The sequence below is a fragment of the Temnothorax americanus genome, unplaced genomic scaffold (assembly GCF_048541705.1).
Source record: "Temnothorax americanus isolate GAGA-0224 unplaced genomic scaffold, ASM4854170v1 Scaffold63, whole genome shotgun sequence".
Taxonomy (NCBI): Eukaryota; Metazoa; Arthropoda; class Insecta; order Hymenoptera; family Formicidae; genus Temnothorax; species Temnothorax americanus.
Window position 1 is genome coordinate 367,030 of NW_027509778.1, and position 12,629 is coordinate 379,658.

A 12,629-nucleotide genomic window follows, 5' to 3' on the forward strand; every position below is an offset into this window, starting at 1 on the left:
AACGAGAAAATGTATATTCCGAGAATGTGCAGAGAATGTCGTAAAGTTGAGAGAATAAGATATTATAAGGATGTTCTCAGTATATTAAGTACATCCTTAGTATATTCTATAGATATACAGGACATTATTGCTGTTAGGGTCTATAAAAATCTAAAAATATACTTGTGCATCGATATAATTTTTTAAGTCGACAATATCAGAGTTTATGAAAATTGTCTCTTTAGTCCAACTATTTGAAGATATTTGTCTGTACATATAATATTTTAGTTTTAACTTTTATTTTCTTATTATTTTATGCTCTTTTCTTGAGATGAAATAATTTTTGTACGCAAACTATATATTATATCGCAAAAATTCATGCTCTATTATTACCTTAAATTTTTCTTGAATTTAGAATCTTTATGAAAGTTTGCATGTCTACTTATTTTACGTTATATTAAAAACTGAAAATACAAAATAGTAAAAGATAAATTTACACTTTACAAATTGATATATATAAATTTAAAGAGGGAATAAGTTTGGTCCATATGTGCGAATTTTTAAATCCTTCTTAGAACACGCGGGCGCGTTTCGCTCGCGTCACGGACATGGAGCTCACCCACCAGATTGTGAGTGGGTGAGCCGCCATTGGAATTCGATGTTATCTACTGACAGATACGAGATCGACCGCCGCGCGTGACGCGCTTTTTTCCCCCATTGCGAGCGCGTTTCTTTCTTTTCCACGCGATTGCGATTGCACGATCCCTTAGTTAGCCTTAGCGTTAGAGGGGGGGGATCGGGGAGCAGGGCGGGTGTAGAATTCATGCAATTTGCATTACGATCGTTATCCGGCGACGTTGAATCTACTAAAGGCGGCCGCCCTTATGGCGATATCTCCTGTCTTCGAGACAGCGTAGATTACGAATGCCATAACGATAATGGCGTCGACGACAAATGGCAACGAAATCAGGACAAACGAAAGGCACGCGATTCGAGAGAGAAGGGCCGACTCGATTAAATTAACTGTCACAGTTAATTGGCGAACAATAAGTGAAATCTGTAAATTCCAAAATTCCGTTTGTCTGCGAATTGATTACGGCAGAGTACGGTAGACGTCATAAGAGTTTTAGCGTTTTGCGAGATGTATAATTTATAGTATAATCCACTGCACGTAAAACAGGTATAAGTGCATGGTATAACGAAATATCATCGTCATCATTCCTCGTCAACGTCACCATATGGTCCATCTCTCCATAAGCGGCTTGAGATAAAAAGCTGCGGATTGCGTCGCGGTTTCGCGCGAGGAATGCAAAAAATATCTCGCGTTAACATAATTACTCGGATAAGTAACTAGACACGTTATAAATATCTATTTAGCGGATGATGATTTTTCTGAGTGACAGAGAGACCAACTTCACACACTGCATTTTTCGTAATTTTGAAAGAATTATTTTTTTCCAAAAAAATGGTAACAAACAATTAAAGATTTCTGCAGAAATGTAGATGGATCACCTCTTTGGGATCGTAAATTGTTCTCTTTGAAGCGAAATAATTTTGCGAGATGTTAAATGAGTGTAGAAAAATATATTTTTGCGTATATATATATACCAGGACGCAACACAAATTAATCTTTCTGAAAAAGGCACGGAGTCTTCGGCTCGTGCGTCCACTCCGCACCCGTGAATTTCCGTCTTCCCGCACTTGTTACACAAATAACTATTCCAATTTAATTAACATCTAAAATTGAAGAGTTTGTTATTTCTGCAAGTTCCATTTGTTTAAAGGTGATTGTTTTAATATTTAGATTTTTTTTTATTAACTCTATACTAAAAACAGTTTGATGTTTGTTTGTAACTGAAAAGCGATTCACAGCTGCGGCATTGCGGAATTATTTTTTGTTAGGACGGAGTTTACACTTAAAATCGATATAAGATCGATCACACAGCGTGCCATGAGGTGACGTTTCGGCGTTGTTACTCCGAAACGCCCTGTATACGTCGACTGATTTGCGGTTTGGGAAAAACGCGCGGCCGCCGCGCGCCAGCCGGATGACCATGCGGAATTTGACACGCGTGACTTTGCGCCGCGCGTAGACCCGATCCGGATGATCTCGTTCGCGAAGTCGGCAAAGTCATAATTACGGGACGCGATCAAAGGATGTGGAATGTCGCGCGAAAAAGCGCGCATGACCGACTGCTCGCCGTTGTCCCCGCCGCGCCGCGCCGCGCCGTCGCCGTCACCAGCGTCATCGGCGCCGTCCTCATCAACGTCGAAAGAAAGAAAGTGACCGCGCGTACGAGCGCCTGTCCGGTGTCCCGCGTTCGACCGATAAAAATGAAGGCGGTCGACGACGAGTTTTCGCCGGTGAAAAACAATCCGGCAGGACCAGGATTACTCAGAGATATTCCTTAATGATATTCAAGCGTTTCTTATCGAGGTGTTTGGCCCGAATTCTCCTACTTTTTCTTTATTTAATCGATGAAGCGTCAGTATTGCTGCTTCATACTCAGATGCAAAATTACAATTACGATAATTATAAAGCAATTGAAATAGACATATGAAGAAAGAGAGAAAAAAAGTAGAAAAAATAATTAATAGAAACATATAATAAAACGAATATAAAATTATGTAACATTGTTAAGGAGAAAAGTAAAAAAATTTCAGGAATAAAATTAGAAAAAATCGATAATATTTATATTTCTTGTACGTATTATAATTTCAATAAATTTTGATAGTTTTCTGTTCGTTTGAGAAAGTGGAAAGGGAGAGCGAGGAGAAGAGATTAGCGAATTAATGCAAATGGCGAATCGACGAATTTCCCCTCCACATTATTCATGAACATTATACGAATCACGAATTGCAAATACGCGCATTATAGTCTGGCGCTTATAGCTTATAAATTTCTAATCTCGTCGTTTCGCTTATAGATACACGGTCTACGTCTTGCTGCGCGTACTCTTGATAATTGTTGATTTTATGCAGCCGATGAAAGACACTCATCTTCATCGGGACAACGCGAAGAATCGCGAGTCTCATCGACGGCGACGGCGCGAATAAACAAATATATAAACTATTGTCATTAAAATGCACTCTACTATTGGATACAAAAACTTTCAAAGGATATCAACCTGTTGCTTCCCGTATCTTAACTTTTCTATCTAATTCCGAAATTGCGATCAAATCCGGTTTTCGATTTTCTGATCACCGATTATTTGTATAATAGAATATATTGCCACGATCGTGAGCATGGCGAGAGAATAAACGTAATCTTTCATGTTACTGAAAACGGAACTGGCGAAGGGACAAAAAACAAGAAATTTAACCCTCCGTAGTCACACCGGGTCAATTTGACCCGAGCCTCAACTTTGCTCGTAAATATCTTGCGCGTAACTTGAAAATTGGCGGGCATGACGCCCTCTAGCTGTAGTTAAAAAAAGATTTTTTTTTAAACAAATTTTTCGCGAATTTGTTTATATGTTAACAATTCCTGAGGCCCTTCTTTTTTTATAGCAATCAATTTATTATTTTTATAGCAATATCGCAAGTGCATTCGAGAATTTTTTCAACACGATCGATGGATAAATGGTCAAATGGCGAACGGTCAAAGTTCGTCTCGGGTCAAAATGACCCAGAGTGACTTCCTTGTTTGAAAAAATAGGTGTGACTACGGAGAGTTAAAAATGTACGAAAGCAATAAACTGAAAAATATAAACGAAAACAAATGCCAACGAAGATTTGCATTTGGTCCGCAAATCCTGCTTCCAAGCTGGCGATCCTAAACGGAATTCGCCGCAGTCGAAAGACTTTAAAACGTTGTATGTTTCTTCAAGGAAGCGCGAGAATCTCTTCGCGTCTCTCACGGATCTCGAGTTCGCTCATCTCTCTCTCGTTGTCTCGTAATACGTCAAGGACTCGGGAGCGCGAACCAGGACGAACTCGCGTTCGTCCGTGTTTCTGGTATCTCGTACTGCGTCGCGTGTTACATATGTGTAGTATACGTGCGTGCGTGACGCAATCGGATGCCAACGCTGCAGCAGATCCCGGGATGCTCGTGTTTCGCGGACGCTACCGGCTAACGGTCGCTGATACGTAAAGCCAGACACGCATGCACGCGTGCACGCACACGCACGTACATGCGTGCACACAAACAGCAAGCAGAAGCGGAACCCAGAATGACGTCAAGTCTGGTGTCCCTGGTGAATGGATTTCAGCTTCGAGAATTCAGCTTGTCGATTCGACCAGAAGAGGCGCAAGTTGCTGATCGCGAAAAATCTCTCAGGTCGATCAAGCAGTCGCAACAAAGTTCATTTTCATGCACCAACAATCTCTCGATAATTAAAAGTAGATTAGATTAATTTAAATATTGGACAAAAAGGGAAAAAAATAATTTTTTAAATAAAACTAATTTGTATTTTACACTTTTTCAAGCAGTACTCATGCAATTTGTTTCATCAGAGTTGATAAAGTCACCATATCGACAAAATTATTCATATTATTCAAACAAGTTCGTGACATATATTTTATCATTTTGATTATACTAGAAAATTTAAATTGCTGACAGGAAAGAGTTTCTATAAAAGAAATTAACGCTACGTCAACTAAACTAAGCTTCGTCTTCGTCATTACAAGTACAAAAATATCGGCAATTTTACTTTCTTTGTTAGCTTTCCAATAAGACGCCACAGAAGAGGATATTGCGATGAGTTCTATCATAGATCAGGCAAACACATGGGAAATGAATATCCACAGTATTGGGGTTTTCCACACGTTGAGAAGAATTGTTGCTGGTGAAGAACACGTTAGTCGCGGCTGCGGTGATACGAGTTTTCGACATTTTGATTTTGATTCGGTGCACAGCATCGCCAAGCCTCATGGCGTGGCAAGTGAATTCGTGCAGCAGGCCCGTGCCGGATGGCATGAATTCCTGAATGCCCAGCATCTCCAACAGCCGATGCATTTCCAGGTCATGCTCGATATTAAATATTGGAAACAACATGTCTGTCTGCTGTGCTATCCCCTCATCCAGCAGTTTGTGAAGTTCTCGAGATCCTTCCTCGGTCATCAGTCGCTCTATCAGTTGGATAATTGCATCTCTTTCTGAGATATTACCTTTGACGGGTTCCGAATAGCATGATGGAAAGATGAAAAACATTGAAATCTTTCTTTCTTTGAAAGGTATCTCCATGATGTATGCATCTAGCTGCTCAAACTTACCTGAAAAAAAAGAACATTAAAATTAGAGACAGAGAAAGATTAAAATAGACAAATAATGATAAAAATATTAAGTAGTTTCTTATCAAATGTCAGATTTACATCAAAGATTTTCAAAAATTTATGTAATACTTTTTACGTTGCTCGAAAAAGAAAAAGCTATTTTTGTAATTTTGATTAAATTGTAGAAAGTATGAAAGTGTAAAAGATATTAGAAATGTGTTTTTGCTTCATTTCCTGCATTTATATGAAAATGTTTTATAATACAAAATAAAATACATAAATTTTTTATTTATAATGTAATTTAGAAATTATTAAAGACAATGATAAATGACTAAAATGAGATTGAAGTGACTAGTGACCATTATTGAAATTTTTTTTCGTAGAATCTTTTTTGTTTTTTTTGTCTTTTTTGTCTTTTTGTCTTGTTTTCTTGCTAACACTAATGTCAGGTGTGGTATCAAGATCAAAACTAGGATCTAATTGACCCTCGCAGTAGATTATGTTCAGCAGGATTCCGTCGGTGTTGCTATTGATATTATCTGGTGGTAGGACATCCTGTATGTATTTTTGCGTTAGGCATTTAACAGTATTATTGACGAAATCCCTTGTATGGTCGGGACGATTGTCGAAATTAATTTCCTTCACCTGATGATGGCCAGATGAAAATAAATTCATTGTGTCGGTGTATATCATGTTGCGTTCATTAACGAAAAGCCTACTAAAGATTCGACACGTGTAGGAATTCTCGGATCCATTCATCTAAAACAAGAAAAGTAAAAAATAAGATCATGATATTCTCTCTTTCTCCTTCCTCTCTGAAACGATAAATGCTCCTTACATTTTATATTTATATAAGTTATCACTGAATTTATTTGTTAATTACAATTTTAATTTTCAAGATCTTAAGAATCCGCTAGCAATAAACACAGTTTCGTGAATACTTTGTATGACGATGTAAAACATGCGGGAGAGAATTACTCACTATGTAACAAAACTGATTGACTTCCCCCTCAATATAGCGTAGTTCGACAGTGGTTTTAGAAACGTCATCCGGAATATAGAGGACTTTTCTAAGAAAATTTTCGGTATCGTCGCTAGCCCCAAAGTACATCACGAGTAGATTCTGGTATATAAGATGCGGGCTAAAGAAAATGTTATTTTTCGGATCCATCAACATACACTTCCTCAGGCTTTCGAGGGCGAATTTAAAGCGCGCGTCGGTTAACATCTTAAAAAAAAAAAACATGTGGAAATTGCCCAAAAATGTACAACCAGAAAAAATTATACTACGAAAATTGTATAAAAGTTGGATTAAAGAAAATAAAGGATCACAAAAATATATTAAATTATACAATTAATATTACATACGTGCGCACATACACACATATGTTTTATCATGTACATATAATGTAATGGACATTTTGTTGAGATTGTTAGGATTATCAATTTATTAAATAGCAATAGAGCATACCTTTGAAGTAATCCTTTGGCTATCGACGCAATTCCAAATAAAGTTTAAAAATTGTCGATCACTAAGGGAGAAAATTTCTTTAAATCGACGGAACTGGCAGTGAGGTACAACGATGGTTATCCGTTCAATTTGTACTGTAAATGACGAGGCGAGTGTTCCGAATCTGATGTAAAGGATACAGTAAGATCAATAATACATGTAAGCAGTCAAGATCAATCGGTATTGTTATTTATGTTCACTTCTCGCGATTTGACGAGAATGCGGCAGTCACGTGAAAACTTGAAATAAAGGATAACAAATTCGGTACCAAGGATTTTTAGAGATTAGGATAAACGTGAAGTTTCGCGGGTGTTTTTTTTATTGTTCATAGACTCTGGCGGTAGTATTCCCTGTAAATAATTAAGTTCTACTTTGAGTTTATGATTCAAATTGATAATTTATCTTTATATTCACTCTAATATCTTCTCTATCGTATCTATATTGTCACTGTCGAATTCATCATCATATAGTTAGAGTAGTTGAAATAAAAATCTTTCATTTGTATGTAGTAATTAGTTGAAAAAATAGTACAACTAGATAATAATTTTGTGCGCGTGTTTTTTTTCTACACAAAAATTGTTTTAAATATACGTTAAAAACCATATAATAATTAATTTTAAGCAAGAAATATTAACGTAGAAAGTATATTATAATATTATTTTTGCTTCTTCTCTCATAGACTTTAAATAAAATTAAAAATGTCGGTAATTATCGACATTCTTAATTCCATTCGATCCCTACATTACCATTCTGACTAAATATGATGGGAAATACATGTGTATATGGACACATGCAATGTTGTAGCTATTTTTGGGTACATCCAATTCCAAAAGTTGCAAAAAAATGTACGAAAACGAGAACATAATATACAAACTATCTGTTCTTGTTTAACAGATGATTGCAACACCATCTCTCCTAAGATCTGGCACTTACTACTATTGCTCTTCTTACCATTCTGCATCTGTGTATTTGCATTTATAAAATTTCTTTTTAGAAAATCTTTTTTTCTAGACTTTGAATCTTAGTTCTAATATGCACGATATTGTTCCTGCATGTTGTCCCTTTTCTCCACGAATGTCTCATTTTGTATGTATTAATTATATAATTCTTGTATTTTAAGCATATATTATCGTGAAGTGACAGCTCAACGTGTCAAAAAAGTGATATTCAAATATTTTTTTCGTTTTTAATATATACTTGATTATTATTGTCTTCATTTTTGTGCATACTTATTTAATCGTGTAAAAGAATTTTGCAAAGTCAATTCAAAGATATCTTAAAATGGAAAAATGTCGATAAATCTGTCATTCCAGGATCCCCTTAATACAACAAAGAAGTATCAAATCTTTACGTTTTGAAAAAAGTAAGAAAAAACTTTACCGCTCGAAAATAATAAAATCGAAAATAAAAATAAATTTCTCCGCTGCTCCTAATATAAATGTATTATACATACATATATATATATATATATGTGTGTGTGTGTGTGTGTGTGTGTGTGTGTGTGTGTGTGTGTATAATACATTTAAGATGGTTAATTTATATTAAACAATGCAACACTATTCATAAACTATTTTACTTTTTAACATTGACTGTTTTTTTTGGATATTATGTAATAATGTAATATAATTATATTTAAACATTTTAGAACAATTATATATATATGTTTAAAATTTTATAATTACATAACTTGGGTTTAGAATTAAAAACAATCTACATTCTTGAAAATTATAAAGAAATGAAGAAAATCTTTTTAATTAATGTACATACATATTAGAAAGTTTTGCTTATGTACATAGGAATTTATTTTAGTTGAATTTTTAGTTTAAATTGTGAATTATAATTTTTATGACAGTAATTAGAGCGATAGAATTAAACGTTAAGATCCAACGATCATGATATATAATTAATAGTCAATATAATTCTTAATTATATAAAATTTTTGGATATTAAATACGTTATTGTTATAATATGACTTTTGTTGTAAAAGCTATATAATATTATCTGCATTAATTTCGCACATAATGAAGATTGATTCTAATCATTATTTCTTAATTTTATTATAATAAGTTTATAGTCTAATTATTTTGAATATGCAGCCGCAATATGGTAAAAAAGTTTCTAATTTTTATTTTTCTTTGTTCAATTAATTTGTTTACGAAAAAGCACAACATTTATTAAAGTACAAAGTTATTACATTAATTGATATACATTGAATAAAAGATAGAATAAAGATTATCATCATCTATCTCATCATTATATTGAAAATATGTTAAAATATAAGAATTATAATTATATTATATTATACAATAATATTATATCATATTATATTTAAATTGAAATATGATCGATATTCATTTTATAAATTCTAAAACTTACCAAATAATTATAAAGTATCGCTGATTTTCATTCAAAATTGATTCAATACCGTTTTTGTACAAGGTATTACAACTTCACTATTTGTGCATTACATATATTATTTATAAATATATTTATGTATATACATATGTATGCATGTATATGTATATTACAAGCATTTCAACACGTGGACATCATATACCTAACCTCACTTATTTTTACACAACTTTCTGCAGAACTCATGCGTGTAGCGTGTATGTATGTATGATGCATTGGCTTCAACGCTAGCGCTCTCTTACGTCGCAATTTACGAAAAGACGACGACTCATCCGCATAGCCAAATCTGTCGAGAACAGATTTTGAAAATGTCTGCCGCACAAATTTTGTCGATAGAATACCAGCAGAAATGTAGCAGATTCTGCTAACAGAATATATAATGGCAGATTGATTGCAGAAACTGAGCAAAATCTGGCATTTAAATGACGTACGATTCCATTTAAATGCTTACAAAATGACAGATTCTGCTCGGTTTCTTCGATTTCTCGGTTAATCATTTCTCGATAACTCGGTCTGTCAGATTATATCGGCAGGCTCTGTCGGCAAAACAAGAGTCGCAAAATTTCTTACAATAAAAAAACAATTTATTTAATCAATTTTTACATTAATACTTAAATTTACACAGTACGTACTACGCTAAACGAATACCAGTGTATGACGCTATACATATATGACGAGATCATTTACCTTTCGAGGAACTGCGGTGAACTGAACTTGCAGTTCGAGATTTCCCTTTTATAAGGTCCAAAAAGGGTCTTATTGTTTTTCAGGAAAGTTTCTAAATGATTCATTTTTCTTTTACTATCGTTGAATAAATACGTAACATCGACAAATACGTGATATTGGAAAATTAATTTTCGAAGGTTATTGAATTCTCTTAAGACAAGATATATAGTTACAAAAAGTTTATCTAATAGGGTTCCCTATTTTTATCACATTCCTAAAGGTAAGTATGGACGATGATCCACAGTTGTTTAATCCGGACACATATAATATTGGATTTGTTGCGATATCTGAGCGAAATCTGCTGCCAATTCACATTGTCATTATTTTATATATATATATTTTTACAGATTTAAACATTACATTATAATATCTCCGTTTATGCTACATGAAGAGCAAAACTATAGACATTCATCAAATTGTATATAAAAACAGGGAAGGAAAGAAAGAGGGAGAGAGGGAGAGAGGGAGAGAGGGAGGGGGAGAGAGAGAGAGAGAGAGAGAGAGAGAGAGAGAGAGAGCTTAATTTTCCTGCTAGTTAATAATAAATGAATATCTTCCCCTAACTAAATAGATGAGTCTACCATATACTAAAAAGATGAATACTGAAAATGACAGCGAGGCCCCGTACGCAAGGTAGAACGTTCCATTCACTTGGCGTGTATAAGGATTTGTATATCTATTAAATCTCTGCCTTACTAAATAAATGAGTCTACAATTTACTAAAAATAGATACAGAAAAGATTAGCAAGACCCCAATAAGGTAGGGCGTTGCCCCTCTCCCCACAACCACCCTCCCTGCCAACGCCTGTTTCAAGACAGCTTTTTCTCAGATCCAACCAGATTAAATTTTGTTTTCGTAAAATAGATGTTGCTTTTGCAATAGAAAAGTGTTATATCAAAGTCGGGGGGCTCTGCTCCCCTACCCCCGCCGGGGGGCTTCGCCCCCTGGACTCCTTAGGTGCTTTGCCCCCAAATCCCCATCTAGGGCCTCTGTCACGTAATGATGTTTCAAATTCGCACACTTCTTGCATGCGCATGTGATTACAGAGAAATCGGTGTGGACTGTGGGGTAGGGCCTATTATTTTAACCTACACCACTCAAGTTTCATCAAAATTCAACCACTAGATTGTCTATAAATTTCCACACAGCAAAATATATCTGAGATATAGCCAGATATCTTTATGCCTACAATTTCAAGTCAAATCTGAGATATCTTATTTTCAGATATTTACAGAATATCTGCAAGACATCATTATTCAATATTACATTATATCTTTGAAAAAGACATCTCTGCAACATTTGCATTCGAATATATATGACCGATTTACAGTTAGCACTTATATTTTATAAAGATCAACTCAAGTTTATTCGTAGCCAATAAAATAATCTGAGAGGATTTGGACGCCGCGCCGTACGGATTTGTCCCGGCGAAAGCCACACGCTGCGAGCTGCGAGGGAACTTAGAAAATTTTCACCGGGCGGCGCCGGAGATAAAAATTATGCTTCGATACTAGGTATTCCAATATTTTGCATTTTGCCATCTCTGCACTGTAAGATATGTCGGAGATATCACGAAAAATATTAGAGTCAAATATCTTAAAGGCTCGTTTTTTATCCTAGCGCGTAAGGATTTTTGCCTTACGAGAAGGTACTGGCGCATGTAGCCGCGTCGCGGCAGCGCATGTTACTAGCGCTCGCCCGAGCGAAAATTTTTTAAGTCATTGCGGCATGTTGTTTTCGCGCCGCGGTCGTTACGGCGAATACGGCGTCCAAGTCCTCTCGGATTGTTTTATTATGGCTATAACAAATGAGTTGATCTTTATAAAATATAAGAGCTAACTATGAATCGGCCATATATTCGACTGCAATGTTACAGAGATGTCTTTTTCAAAGATATAATGTGGTATCGAGTAATAATGTCCTGTAGATATTCTGTGAATATCTGACAATAAGATATCTTCTAGATATCTTAATAATATATTTTGCTATGTGGGTTAGAATAAAAATTTTGAATTTTTGACGTCAATTTCTCCGTTCCTATTTGTTTCCGTACAAAATCCTTTATGGTATGAACGTGTTCTCTAATGGTCAACAATTTGCTGCAAGTTTCATCAAATTCGGAGGTAGGGGCTATTCGGAAGTTGAGCCATTAAATGTGTTTTTAATTTATGTTATAAATATTTATAGAAATAATAACTGTAAGTAATAATAAAAATATTACCAAAAATATCGAATAAATATTTATACTAAATATAAAAATAATGCTCCTAAAATTTATTTTAAAAATATTATAATCTTTATTCATAAAAGACAATATTCAAATATAAAATATTTTATTTTCTTTTAATTTTTGTTGACTATGTATATATCACAATATATGTATATATCACAAGTTTTGTTTTTTATGATTATATATCTGAACTATTATATATACTAATTTATGACTATAATATTATAGGTAGTAGGTACAGTGTTCGATTGATGTATATCGTTTAAAAAAATCGCATATTCTACATAAAAAACTAAGTCAAAAAGTCCTTTACAGTTTTTGAATATCTTTAATATTAAGCGAGAGAAGTTAAAGTTTGAATAATTTCTCAAGTACCTATTGAGGTGCATGTCTAATACATATTCCGTGAATAAGAAAGAGATTGCCTCAATACAAGTGCATAGACATGGAGCAAGTAGGGAAATCTCCTGTCGAGAGTCCTGTTTTTAATCGAATTACCGACCGCGTGGCTCGTAAATTGTAACGCTTTATTTAAAAAATTATTCAAATTTTAAATT

At 34.5% G+C, this 12,629-nt stretch overlaps 1 protein-coding gene across 1 annotated transcript; it reads right to left on the minus strand.

Annotated features, from left to right (window-relative positions):
* Positions 1 to 4,376: 4,376 nt before the first annotated feature.
* On the minus strand, positions 4,377 to 11,741 carry LOC143905521 (serine protease inhibitor 88Ea-like). Its single transcript, XM_077420982.1, has 5 exons — positions 9,080 to 11,741; positions 6,665 to 6,827; positions 6,176 to 6,421; positions 5,553 to 5,952; positions 4,377 to 5,193 (listed from the first exon to the last, which is right to left on the minus strand). Exons 3-5 carry the CDS (start codon positions 6,419 to 6,421, stop codon positions 4,640 to 4,642), a joined length of 1,200 nt encoding a protein of 399 aa, XP_077277108.1. The 5' UTR covers positions 6,665 to 6,827; positions 9,080 to 11,741; the 3' UTR covers positions 4,377 to 4,639.
* Positions 11,742 to 12,629: the final 888 nt, after the last annotated feature.